The sequence below is a fragment of the Nesoenas mayeri genome, assembly GCF_963082525.1.
Source record: "Nesoenas mayeri genome assembly, chromosome: 13".
NCBI classification, from domain to species: Eukaryota; Metazoa; Chordata; class Aves; order Columbiformes; family Columbidae; genus Nesoenas; species Nesoenas mayeri.
This window is the reverse complement of record NC_137550.1, coordinates 10,687,462-10,700,845: the sequence shown is the minus strand read 5'-3', so window position 1 is coordinate 10,700,845 and position 13,384 is coordinate 10,687,462. Positions and strand designations below refer to the sequence as shown.

General features: G+C 40.1%; 1 protein-coding gene across 2 annotated transcripts in view; it reads right to left on the bottom strand.

Annotated features, from left to right (window-relative positions):
- Positions 1 to 13,384, bottom strand: part of TENM1 (teneurin transmembrane protein 1) — a gene marked incomplete at both ends in the record, with an annotated part of 239,415 nt that overhangs the window by 102,905 nt on the left and 123,126 nt on the right. For both annotated transcript variants that reach the window (XM_080352763.1, XM_080352764.1), the window contains one exon: positions 11,584 to 11,784. In XM_080352763.1, coding sequence (XP_080208889.1) covers positions 11,584 to 11,784 — 201 coding nt within the window. The remainder of the gene's footprint in view (positions 1 to 11,583; positions 11,785 to 13,384) is intronic.

Sequence of the window (13,384 nt, the reverse complement as noted above, 5' to 3'; positions counted from 1 at the left end):
CAAGGCCTTTGTGGGAAGCTTTTAAAATAAATGAGAAGAAGCGTAGCCTAATAGCAAATAAGATTGGACTGACACAAGGGTGAGGAGAACCACACAGTATTCTGACCAGGACATTATTTAAATACTGTTTCCCAAGTAAATGTGGAGTTTCCTTGTCAAATTTGGTCCTGTTTTATAATTTGCCTCCACTGTTTGATTTCAAGTTGTACATGTTGTAAATCAGTGAGAATACGGTCGTCACTGGAGATTCATATTCTGACTAACGAGCTCTGAAATCCTTCACAATACACTGAGAACCACAAAAGGAAACACTGTGCAACGTCTACCTTGTTCGATATTTTATTTGATCAGGAGACTAGTAAGAAAGTGGTCCAGAACAATCTATCATGAGCAGTGATGAGTGAGATGAAAGCTATGAAAGTTATGCCTTTGTGTTCACCCACAGAGGGGAAAATGCAATCCACGGTTCTGTGGGCTGAAAAGTCAGTTGTGTAGGAAAAATCAGAAACCTGTTGAGTATGTGACAGACCATGAGAATCGGGAAAGGCATGAGGCCTATGGTAGCGATGAGAAACATGGGGAGCGACCAAATGGCTTTGTAGGGAAAAAGGAAACAGGTAAAGATGGCTCAGCAGGTACATTTAATAAAGTTGTCTCACAGCTACAGCCTGAACTAATACAGCAGCAAAAGAAAGTAAAGATGTTTTCAGCAAAGGTTTATCAGATTGCCTGAGTAGATCACAACACATCTTTATATAAGCACTAAATTTTTCATGATACACAGAAATAATATATTATTAACACTGAGTATGGCTCTGCTCAGAGCATCAAGTTTTACAGAGTTATTTAATTAGTAAATTTAATTAGTAATATTCAGTAAAGAAGTAAGGATTTATTTAAGCACTATTAGCAAAGAGTAGGCAGCATCTTTAATTCACTGGCTTACAGGAAGACCTTTGAATATAGGTCCACTCACAAACGCTGCTCCAGTTCAGTGGTTACCTCACCCAGGTCACACGCTCTGTATGTTAGATGTACCTGCTGACTTCACGAACAAAGATATATGTCACTTTTCATATCTCTGAAGGGCTCAAAATGCTGAAAAGGTGGGCACTGGTACTACTTCATCACGTATTACAGGAACATCTATTCAGATTCACCTGTGTAAAAGCAATGGCAACCCAAAAGTGAGACAGATGCCATTGTTACCGAAACCAGACATAGGGTTGGCACTCAGAAGAAAAGGGGTCAGTGACCTGCAGAATCTAAATCAACACGGTAGGACTGGATGCTTTTAGAAGTACATACTTCCATTTTTAAAATTTTCTTTTCAGTGAAGAGCTGGAATACATAGACAGCCAGAAGCACTGGATCAACCAAAATGAGCCTTATTAACTCTGTTTCCAGCAATCAATTTGTATCACAGAAAAGACTAATATGAGAAATTAAAAGTCATTACCAGCTTCTAAGTAACGTCTCAGGTTTGCAATCAAAAGCAAAATCAGCTGAAGAAGCTGGGCTTGCTCCTTCTCTTTTTAGCATAAATAGTGTCTTGGACAAACTCAACAGCCAGGCACAACAAGCCCTGCAAGAAGTGCAGCCTCAATTGGCAAAGTGCTCAATGACTGACTATAAATACCACTTACATGGACAAGAAGCAAACATTTCTAAGTCCATTGCTGTGCTTCTGAAGATGAGTAGGGAGAGATGAAGCAGCTCCCAGTAAACAAACCATAACTTTCTCTGTGTCAGCAGCACACACAGAAATACCAACACGCATCTGGCGGCTGCTGCTCTGTCCCGTTGCTGCTACAGCAAAGTTGCAGCTCATGACTTGCATTTTTCCTGCACCAGGGAGAAGTAGCACCTGGGGCACAGGACCCTGGCTGTCCCACCCCTCCGCATCCCTGGTACAACTGCAATAGTGCTTTGTGGATTTCAAGAAGTGAATGAGTATCCTTTATTATTTTTCTCGCTCTCTTCCTTCTACTCTGCCTATATTTTTCCACTAACTCATCACTTCCCCATGTCCCTCCTTGCCCATGCAAACTCTGCTTTGCCGAGGCAGTTCTCTCGTTCCCAGGACACGCTGCCCCATCACATACTGCCCACAGATACCTGCTGCTTCTCGCTTGCAGAGCTGACAGAGGCACCGCATTTTCGTGATGGGTGCATGGATAGCCAGAGCAGGAGCTGAAAATACGAATGTGCCATCTGAACTATCAGCTTTCTGCAGTCCATCAGACAATTATTTTGGACCACAAGGTGACAGATACTATTTAAATAATCTCGAAACTATACTGCAGCTACAATACACAAGGAGTTTTTGCTCTATCACCACTGAAATGTTCTTGCATAATTACTATAAATGTAATTTTATTTAAAAAGTATTACTCGAGCCTAAACATTTAAGCAGAAGTCCTTAAAGAGAGCAGAGACCAGGACTTCCTCAGATGTCTACATACATTACCCTTGCAACAATCTACACAATCAAAAAGATTAAAAATGCAATATGCTGGAGAAAATAAAGTTCCCATGATTTTGACTTTTATCAATAGCAATTTCCTATTTTCAGAGATAAGTTAAACTTCATAGGCTCTGCTGCATAAGCATATTGAAATTATAGCTATTTTTGTAGAACTCTTACCATGAGAATAAAAAAAATAAAATTATAAATATCTGCTTTTCAGGGACTGATGCAACATATTTTGCATAATAGGTGTTCTGAAAGTCACTGAAGGACAAAAACCTTTAGTTATTCTAATGCTTTTTTATATTCTTGTTCTAACAATTCCCATTTGTGCTTTCCCAGCTGTGAGGAAGCGAAGCTCTCTCCTAACACAAGAACCCTTCTTTCAATGTTGTTGGTAGAGATAATTTGTCAGTTTTGTCACTGGGCTTGGCTTAGCAAACTAAAAGTTGAAGATTTTGTATGTCAATACCGTTCTGTTGTCCATTTAGGCTGTTTTCCCCCCTCCATCGCAGCATCCACAAGACCATCAGAAGGTTCCCATAACTTCCCTACTTTACAGAGACTTCTTTTATAAAGTATTCTTGTGGAGTACAAGCCTTTCATATTCAGATTTCAATATTTTCTTGAACAATGAGTATTTGCAGAAGTCCTTTCCATACTATAACATATCCTGCCATTTGCTTAATTATGCTTCTTAATCACTGTCTGGTAGATTGACCACCATGTAGGTGATAAGGTCGAGGTGCAAAAAGGAATGCAGGCATCCAACTACAACTTTAAATGTCTAAAGCCAAAATTTAAACCCTTTGTTTAGCTTAACTAAATCCGGAGGTGCTTGAACAGCTTTGGCACCTGAATTACTATTAAAATCCCACTTATTTGCCAGGTTTTCCTACTATCTAATCACCCAACTGAGGTCATTAACAGCTTTATATTAAGCTCTCATTAGTGTTCAAACAGATCTACTGGAGCTGGCCTAGCACAAAACACATGGAGGTGGACAGGTCCTGGACACAATGGACTCGCTGTAGAGATGTGATCCCACGCATACAGAGAGGAACGTCTCTGTGAGGCTCCTGGAAGGCAGGATGAACAGGACCGTATTGCTGTCACCAGAGCAATTCAGGTATTTTGCCCTTGGATATGGGAAGAACTGCCGGGATAGAAGCATCTGAAATTGGGTCAGTGGATTCCACCCAGTGCAACACATTTTCATGGATGGGACCAGGATTCACAAAAGCTGACTTAAGTAAATTATGTTTACATTCAAATGAGGAATATTTCCAATAATTGCTGAATGGGGTGCAGACAGCAATAGATTAAGAAACTTAATTTTCAGGAAGAAAAAGGGAAGGAAAGAGCCGTTATGTCTGGCATATCTGCAAAATAAGCAGCAATCAGTTGAAAAACATCCCAAGTTTCCTCACTGTGTATCTCATACCCTTGACTTATCCTATTTCGTAAATCAATACATGACCACATCAGGTATTTCTGGTTCCCTCTGGACTGATTTCAACATGCAGGAGAATTAATTTTTATTGGAGTGCTTCCTCACTGCCTTAAATTTCCCATGTTTTAAATTCTCCAGCAACACGTATTAAATGTTCCAATCTTTAACTACTAAGTTTTTAATAGAAATCTTGCTCACCAGATATCTTTTTGCAAACTCTTGCAACTCTACAGGAGATACAAATCAAACTAGTCACACATAGTTTTTTTTTCTTTTCAATGAAATATACAGTAGTAAGAAGAGTCTTTCTACAATGTCAGACAATGTACAGCAGGGGAAACTTCAATCATCCTTTTAATTAGCGAAGCAGTAATAGTCAAAGCTCCTCACAAATTAAAGAAAGAGGACAGTTAGATGAAATTAAGTCAGTCCATCATTTCTTCAGAACAAAATAATGAAAGATGGTTACAGTGTAATTAAAAAGTTCTTGAGATTTGTGTAAAATAGGGAGTAGAAATAGCAGCATGGAACAGAGCAGTCTAGAGAAAATACATGACAGATTACATCACGTATCGAGGAAATTTCAAGGCTATTTTCACTACTGCATGTTGTTTGTACTGAATATCCTTGTCCTTGGCAAATCAGAATGACTGACACCCATAATTTGCAATTTCCGAAACCTGAAGAGTTTTCTGATTGCGATGAAATGGTTTTACCTAATTATTTTTTCAAGTTGCAGTTTTTGATGTTTAATTTTGAAACCAATTTGAGATGTCTTGAACTATATTAATGTACTGTATTATGCCTTCATTTCTTTTTGAAGCACTTTACTTTAAAAAATGCATACTTCTAATGATTTTAAAATTACTCTACTCTGCACATATCAATTTACAACAATTACAACATTTTGCATTTTTCAAAGCACTTCAGTTTTAAAGAGGTTTTTATGCTTTGCAAGATACCGAAGGAAGAGGCTGCTGATCCATTTTTACCCTTTGTAAAATTACCACCCATCTTGCTAGAGAGAGCTTAACCAAAAATAGGTATGCTAAATATATACCATCTCCATATAATCATTTTAGGATGAATGTTTTTGTGACTAAGAACTGCCAGTCTTCTTTTCCCAATCATAATTAGGTTGCTTCAGTGGTATAAATGGATTCAGTGGAATTATGACAAATGTCCTGGAGTGAATAGGACAGGCACTGGCCTACTTTGTCTGAATAGAGTCTAGAGAAATGAATACAGGACAGGATGTCAGAGGCATCAGCTCTGTCACAGATTTCATTACTTTTCAGTCTACGTTTTAGGCATAGTGCTGCAATTAATTAGCGACTTGGGGCTGGATTCTCACCTGAAACACACTGGGATTGCACTGGTGGCATCACTGCAGTTACACTAATTTATGTTCGTTAAGGCTCTGCCCCACTAAACAACTCTGTCATCCATTTTCTCTTGATGTTTCACTCCCTTAATCTCAAGGCTCTGTGTTAAAGGTGTCAGTCTGAGAACACAAGATGATGTGGTTTTTTTTGTTTGGTTTGTTGATGCTGCACCTTCAATTAGCCAGAGCTTCCCTTCGAGCTGACACGAGCAGTCAGTATTCACAAGTTTCTCTTTCTGAAATGAACTGTCTATGAGCCTCAAAGGGAGATAACTCATTAACATCAAGGGATTTTGGATGACAGCCTATAAATAAAGCAACAAAGATTGCAAGTAGAAAGTTGACGATACTGAAGTCCTGGTGACATTAAAATAGGGTACTATCAGTCTTCCATCCTCCTGTTTTATTTTGTCATGTATGTGGTAAATCACATCCGTGCTCCACAGGTCAACTAAGCCATATGTTTAAGGTCTGAACAACGGATTGTCACATCCAATCATAACTTGGTTCAGTACAGTGTAATGATGCCGATACTCTGAAACAGGCCAAGGATGATCTTTTGCAGCACAGGTAGTTTTCACAAAATATATTTCATAATCAGTCTCAACTGGAACAAAGGAAGAAAAGCCTGTCCTCTAGTCACATCTTTTAGATGAGGGGGGAGACTAAATGAGAAACAGAACCCAGTCTCTTCTGTATCTCTCTTGGCCATGTCCACTATCAGGTAGCTAAAATGGTAATGGCCAAATGTCTTTGGATGGTTCTGTGTGACTTGCCAAAAGATGACCAAACTAGGAAAAACTAGAACTAAATGACCAAAGTGATAAACAAGATGGTAAGTAATTAATCCAAACACAGAATGCTCACATTTCTATTGTGAATATCATCATGGGTTTTTAATTTTCAGTGCTTTATATCAGACAGGTGTTTGTTTTTCTACAAACTAATGATTAGACAGATAGTGGTTTTTGAAATCTGAAGGAACAAAAGAAAATGACTCTTTGTGGATGTTCAATATTGAGGCCAAATATGTTTGTAACATATTCAACTAATGTTGACAGACTGGATCTTGATAGAGCTGCATAAGAAGCCAAAATAGGTTGTGTCCTCCAACTATGTCCTACAAGCAGTGTGGGATTAGCAATACTAAGTGTCTAAACAACTTTCAAACCATATTGAACTACTGTTATTGAGAACCAATTCAAACATGATGAAAACATTTCCTGACAGCTGTTTTTGAGTTCTGTAAGAGGATTTTATGGACCTCAAGAGATGGCAACAAGAACTTTGGATCCAGAAGGAGTATCTGGAGGTGGCACAGCGAGATCAGTTTTTGGCAGTCCACACATCAGAGCAGAGACTATTCTGGACATCTGTGTTACATCGACTAGCCAAAACTGGCTTGGACTGTGTGGAACTGTAGGAGTGTTGTGGCTGTGGTTCTTCTAGTTTGGAAATACTTTGGGAATCAAAGCAGTGCAAGGAAAGTGAGCCTGGCCTCAGGCCTCTGATGATAACAATAAGGTTGTGAAGCAGTTCAGAATCACCACTCTTTCAGCTAGAAGATGCAGTAATGGCCACATCAGGAGAGGATGTCAATGATTTTGGCAGCAAGCATCTGCTCTCCCTAGCTCATAGCTGGGAACAGTGTGCTCCCAGGTGGCAATGCCACCAAGGTGCCCAATTGCCAGCTAATCCTCATGCATAAAAGATGCTCAAGCTGACAGGTCATACAAGACAGTTTCACCAGGGCAGTAAGTCAGGTGGACTCTGGACTGGTTACATGGTGGTTAATTCAGTGCCACACAGCTTTTCTCCACAGCCACAGTGTACGAAACATCTCTAACACTGGAGATATTTTTTGGTTGAATAGTAATCCTGAACTCTGATCACAAAGTAGGGCTGCCCTAGTTACACCAGCCTTTGTAGTACAGATGATATCTGCTGAATTATTCTATTCTAATGAATACATTAAATCCTTAAAAACATACATAACATCTAAACAAAAAGGAAGAGCTCTTCAGAAAAAGCATTGCAAAAGTTCAGTGGACAATCTGAGACATCTAGCTGCTTTCCTCCAAAAAGTGGATAATACTAGAATTCATATTCTTCTATGGAAGCATCCAAGATGAACTTTGAAATACTTAGGTGGATCACAGCGATGGCCTCCTCATTTTGACAGTACCTTTAGAACCCATGCCCCATGTAAGGGAAGACTAGAAATAAATCAAACAAACTCCAATACTCCGTGCTTTTGTGCATGTGCTCCCTCAAATATCTCTCTCTCTATATATATATATACATTTCACCTTTTTTTTTTAAACTAGCCACTTCTTACCAACCAGTTGATAAAATCACGACACAGTTCAGTGTCTGTTATATCTAAATACTCTCAAAATGAAATTTCCTGTAGAATCTGATCTGAACAGCCCGGTAGCTTAGAAAAAGGCATTGTCTTTAGTACAGAGATTGTGCAGAAGAGCAAGCACATACACAAGAGCAAGTCACTGCTTAAATGATCAGGCCATACATTCTTAGCAAAACAGCATTTCTTTAAGTGTGAAAAATGAAACTTGTTTCATAAGAAACACAGGAAATACGAGTTAGTTAAGGTGCAGGTATCTTTTACTTTTCTCTGACCTTTGAATATTTAAGCGTGGAATTTCAGCGTTCCCTCGGTGCAATTATTTTTATGAAGCAGTAGGAAAAGAAAAACACATACTTTATGTGGTCAGTCATACTTCCCACAAGGCCTGCCCAAAATCCAAGAAATACATAATTCTGGCATTATTCTTCTTGTGGATGTGGAGATAAAGACAGGGAGAGAGAGAAAGACAAAGAGGAAGAAAAGAGGGTTGGGGAGAGAGGTGTGTGTGTATGCAGCATTATGAGAAGCAAATGGATTTAAAATTTTGGCTTTTTTTATAAACATTAAGGACAAAATTACAATGAATTTGACAAAGAATATGACAGTCTTTCACCTCACAGTAAGATACACAATTGTAAGGCTTTTCACCTATTCAAACTGAGAGTAGAAGGTACACTTTTTAGCAGAGGGAGTCAGACATAACTGAAACGATTTGCCTAAGGACATGGTAGACCATCTTTTATTTTCAGTCTTTGTGTGAAGGTTGAATTCCTAAAAACAGAAATTTTGTGCCAAGTAGAAACTGAAGGATGATTTTTCTAGGTACATGTCCTACAGAAGAATCAAACAGCATGAACACCACAATCTTTTCCAGCCTCTAAAAATCCATCAATAATTCCAGAGCTGGGGTTCCAAACATCGGCAATCCTTCAGGATATGCATGGATCACAGTGTCACCCTTCTCTATTCCTCCATGTCCACACTGATTTCTGTCTTTCCCCAGTCTGCCACTCGTAAAATGGAATTTCTTATTGTTTGAAGAGCTAGAGATGGGCAGTTAGGGGAAGGTATCCTAGAGATGACTCATCCCACTCCAGGTGGGCCACAAAGTATCTCAGGTAACGTACTCAAAAGTATTCTGACACCTTTGCTATTGCTCCTTTTTAAAGTACAGTAAGATACATTAGTTTCTATTTTGGAAAAACCACAAAACTTAAAATAATTTATCCTTTCATTCTGGAAGTACTTGGGATTTGCTGGGGAATGTAGAAATTATCAGGACAGGAGCCTGTATCCTTCAAGGTGACACAGAAAGGCAAATTCTCAGTGCTGACAACGATGCAGCGCAGAGTGCAAGGTTCGGTGTGCGCTGAGATGCTGCTCAGCTATCAGTGGCAAAGCTTTCCTTGCTGTCAGACGAGCAGTCTGTGGTTCACCCTCTACACCCTCTTCTTTGTACAGAACCTCATGATCTTTTCCATTCGCATATGACAGCTCGTTTATTCTGACCTTGTTGCCTTACTCACCTGATGTTTTCCTTCCTCACTAAAATCAAGCTTTACTTCCAGCATGCTGATCCACACTGATCTTAGGAAGAAAATCTCAAGTGCAAATGAACATCTATACTTCAGTCTAACACACACTGTATTGCCACAACAATCCTGAATCTAGTTTAACACCTATGAAAAAAGATATATTTGAAAGGGGAAATCTGAAGTATCTACCTATAAAAAGAGATGCCTGTTGGTGGTTGTAAAAGCAGTCTGATAACTCAGAAGACAGGAGGGATAAGAGAGGTATTTTCTCTACTTGGTTGACAGAGGTAAGGAAAAAAGTTACCTTTCTTCTAAAAATTAATCAAAACAGCTTTAGAGGTGAGACAAACATGAAAACTACGATCCTAGCACACAAAATAAAAGCCTCTTCACTGCAGTTATTAGCTCTTTGCTCCCTTACTTTATATCTAACTGCCCCATGACATAACAGAGCTATTGGAGATTAGCATATCTTTTTGAGCTACAATAATGCTGTAGTAGAACAGAATTAGTTTGCATATTTTGAGAGTTAAAAATTAGGATGCAGCTAGCGCCTTTCCTAATTAGCCTAATTATTTGCTTCATTAATGGAAGTACTACTATATTACTAACCTTCAGGGAATATTTTTAACAAATAATAAAACACGTATAAAAATGCAAGCAACCAGACTTTTGCTAAAAGTCAATAAAAAGTCAATTCTTACCAAAGCCAGTACCATATCTGACAGTGTCAGACTTAATTTGCATGCATTAATTTTGGAGCGTAGAATGAATGCAGGGTCTTTGTAACAAACAAAGTTATCATGGTGTGTGACGTTTCATAAGTCCCAATTTAAAGATCATAACTATACACTTTAAAGCTCAGCATGGAAATTTACACTGTTCCAAGTGTTCTTTTGAATGATGATTTCTAAGAAAAATTGGTGACTTGGACGACTGGTTGTATTCCACAGTATTCAGCAAACCTGTCACTTGGATCTATTCTGTACTGAGATGTGCTACTTATCATCTGAGATTCTGGCTTTGCGAGTTTTATAGGGGAAAAATATAGTAGCACATACATTGGTAATGACATGCTCCATTACAGAGTAAAATGGCCAGAGTGCATTCATTTCAAGAAAACGAAATGTAAATGTACAAAGCACATAGGAAATCCATTTCAACTCTTAAGCAAATTCAGTGGGATCAAACCTTGATGGTCGTCTAAGAAAGAAAAGAGTTTTTATCTCAGTGTGAGAGAATGGATGGTCATTTTTGTTTAAAGATTTTTTTGACAGAGCCTTCTTCCTCATCAGTCACTGAATTTAGACCATTAGGGTTTTTTTTATATACTCTCAGTGTCTCTGAGAGCTGTGGGTTCCCTCATCGCATGAGCCTGATAAGTGCTCAGCATCTCAGGTGAGAGTCACGCTAACTCCGACCCATGCCTGGAGGGACGTGCGCTCTGGTGGGACTGCTGCTCTCACTGGCACACCATCAGGCACTCAGTATTCCTGTCACAGAGGAAAACCCTTCCTATCACATTGTCACCGAATGGCAGGGATTGGGAGGGACCTGGAAAGCTCATCCAGTGCAATCCCGCCGCCGGAGCAGGAACACCCAGATGAGGTTACACAGGAAGGTGTCCAGGCGGGTTAGAATGTCTGCAGAGAAGGAGACTCCACAACCCCCCTGGGCAGCCTGGGCCAGGCTCTGGCACCCTCACCAGGAAGAAGTTTCTTCTCATATTTAAGTGGAACCTCCTGTGTTACAGTTTGCACCCACTGCCCCTTGTCCTGTCATTGGTTGTCACCGAGAAGAGCCTGGCTCCATCCTCCTGACACTCACCCTTTCCATATTGATCACCATGAATGAGGTCACCCCTCAGTCTCCTCTTTTCCAAGCTCCAGAGCCCCAGCTCCCTCAGCCTTTCCTCACACGGGAGATGCTCCACTCCCTTCAGCATCTTCATGGCTGTGCTGGACTCTCTCCAGCAGTTCCCTGTCCTGCTGGAACTGAGGGGCCACAACTGGACACAATATTCCAGGTGTGGTCTCCCCAGGGCAGAGTAGAGGGGCAGGAGAAGCTTTGACCTATTGACCACCCCCCTTCTAGTCCACCCCAGGTATCATTGGCCATGCTGGCTGCATGGTCATCGTGTTGTCCCCCAAGACCCCCAGGTCCCTTTTCCCTACACTGCTCTCCTTGCCAACATAAAGCCAGTTGCTGACAAGCCCACTCGGCACCATGCCACCGCGCTCCTGGTTCATCTCTATCTTGTTTGTTTTTTTTTTTTTTAAAAACTCCAAATCAGCACATTAATAGCAACCACGTTCTTTTGCGACTCAAACAGAAAGTATAAGCATTATTGAAAAAGTAACATCTCCAGCATACCTGTTGAACAGTCCGGACCCGTCCACTGCGGCTCACAGCTGCAGAGCCCCGTGTCCAGGAGGAAGGTCCCGTGCCCCGAGCACTGCTCCTGGCACACGGGCAGTGGTGTCTCGCAGTTCACGCCGCCCCAGCCCGCCGAGCAGTGACATTCCCCTTGAACGCACACGCCGTGGCCAGAGCACGTGGGATCCAAGCAGTCCTCTGGAAAGCAGGGAATATACAACTTAGAACATAAAGCCAGCAGCTTGACAGGGGTTTCCTGGTGAAATACAACACCAGGGATTCAGATTAATTGGGGATTTTTGTGCAAATACCCAACCTGAAACGATGTTAACAAACACAAGGACAAAGCAGTCTACCCTAACATCTGTACAGAAATGTATAAGCCAAAGAGAAGAAAAAAAAGCAAGCACGTAGGCTGTTAGAGGTCATATGATTCTGCTTGTCAAGGATATTGTCTTATTTTTTAATTGCAGATTTCCAAGATGGATCTCTTGGTCCAAGTCAGTGAAGTCTGTGCTTCAGTAGCAGGGCTTGGAGAAAAGAGCACCAATTAGTAATTACCTCTACAATTGCACATTCTGTTTCCATTTGGGTATCTGTGCTCTATGTTTTCTTTACATCTGGAAAAAGGAAGATTTATTCTTTCATCTTCTTGTGGAAAGCTTTCTCTACAACTGAAAATTTGGTACAAAAAAAAATGGCCATCCACTAACCCTAAGTAGTGAATCTCTGACTGAATGCTTGCTCTAAAAAAATCTCACACTCTCATAAAAAGCATGTGCTGGGCAATTGCAGATAATGAACAGATTCATAAAAGTCATAATGTACTGATGAACAATTTGCAAACAGACCAAGAGCTACATTTGTTCTCAATTTGGATTAAAGTATTCCTAGCGAAAAATTCAGGAGCTTTGTAGAAGAATTTAAATCAGCTGGTTAGTCCTGTATAATCAGCATATTCTTTCCTAATGCCCCAGTACTTCTTTAATAAGACAGATTTTAAGCAGAACACAACCTGCCTGCTCTGGAGGCTGCAGTAAGACTGCAGAGCTGAAAGGGAATTTGTGGGGTCCGAGCATGGGAAACAATTAGCCAAAAGCCTATTCATGTTGGATCACGCTTCAGACTAATGTTAAAGAGGCACTTTGGAAGTTCTTGTGTGCATTTTTCAAATATCAGCACAAGTACTGTTTTAATAGTTAAATTGTAAACAGACAGTATTGTCTACTACATGACTGAAGAGATGCTCTCTGCCTCAATAATGGAAGATTAAATACTTTGGACATAGAGATTAATGGCCTTCAGTTTATAGGACCTTCTGACTGAAGAAGAAAGAAGTGATGCTGTGTCAGAGCTGCTGTGTCATCCGTTCAATTTATTATTTCAAATTTTATTTTGTATCTTTTTCAGACTCTCAGCCTTGTGCATAGCCCAATGTAATTCTGAAAGGGGGGAATCAGTGTTTCTGGACAACGCATATCTTGCTAAGCATAGGACAAAAACACTTGGCAATTTTCTCTCATCCTGAGACAGCTCTTTATTTTGCTGATCTTTTAAAATTAATGGAGTGACTCCATAAACAGTTCAAAAAGTATCACTTGCTTTAGTAGTGCTAACCTGCCAGGACAAATTCAAAGGACTCCCATAGCAACGAATACATGTAGCCACTGATGTTCCCTGGATAGCATGGCTGCTAGTATGCCTGCTATGTCAACAACAATGCTACAATACTAAACTCATACAGTAACATAATCTGAATTCCTGACAGAATTACTTCCACTACCGTACAAGCTATGTT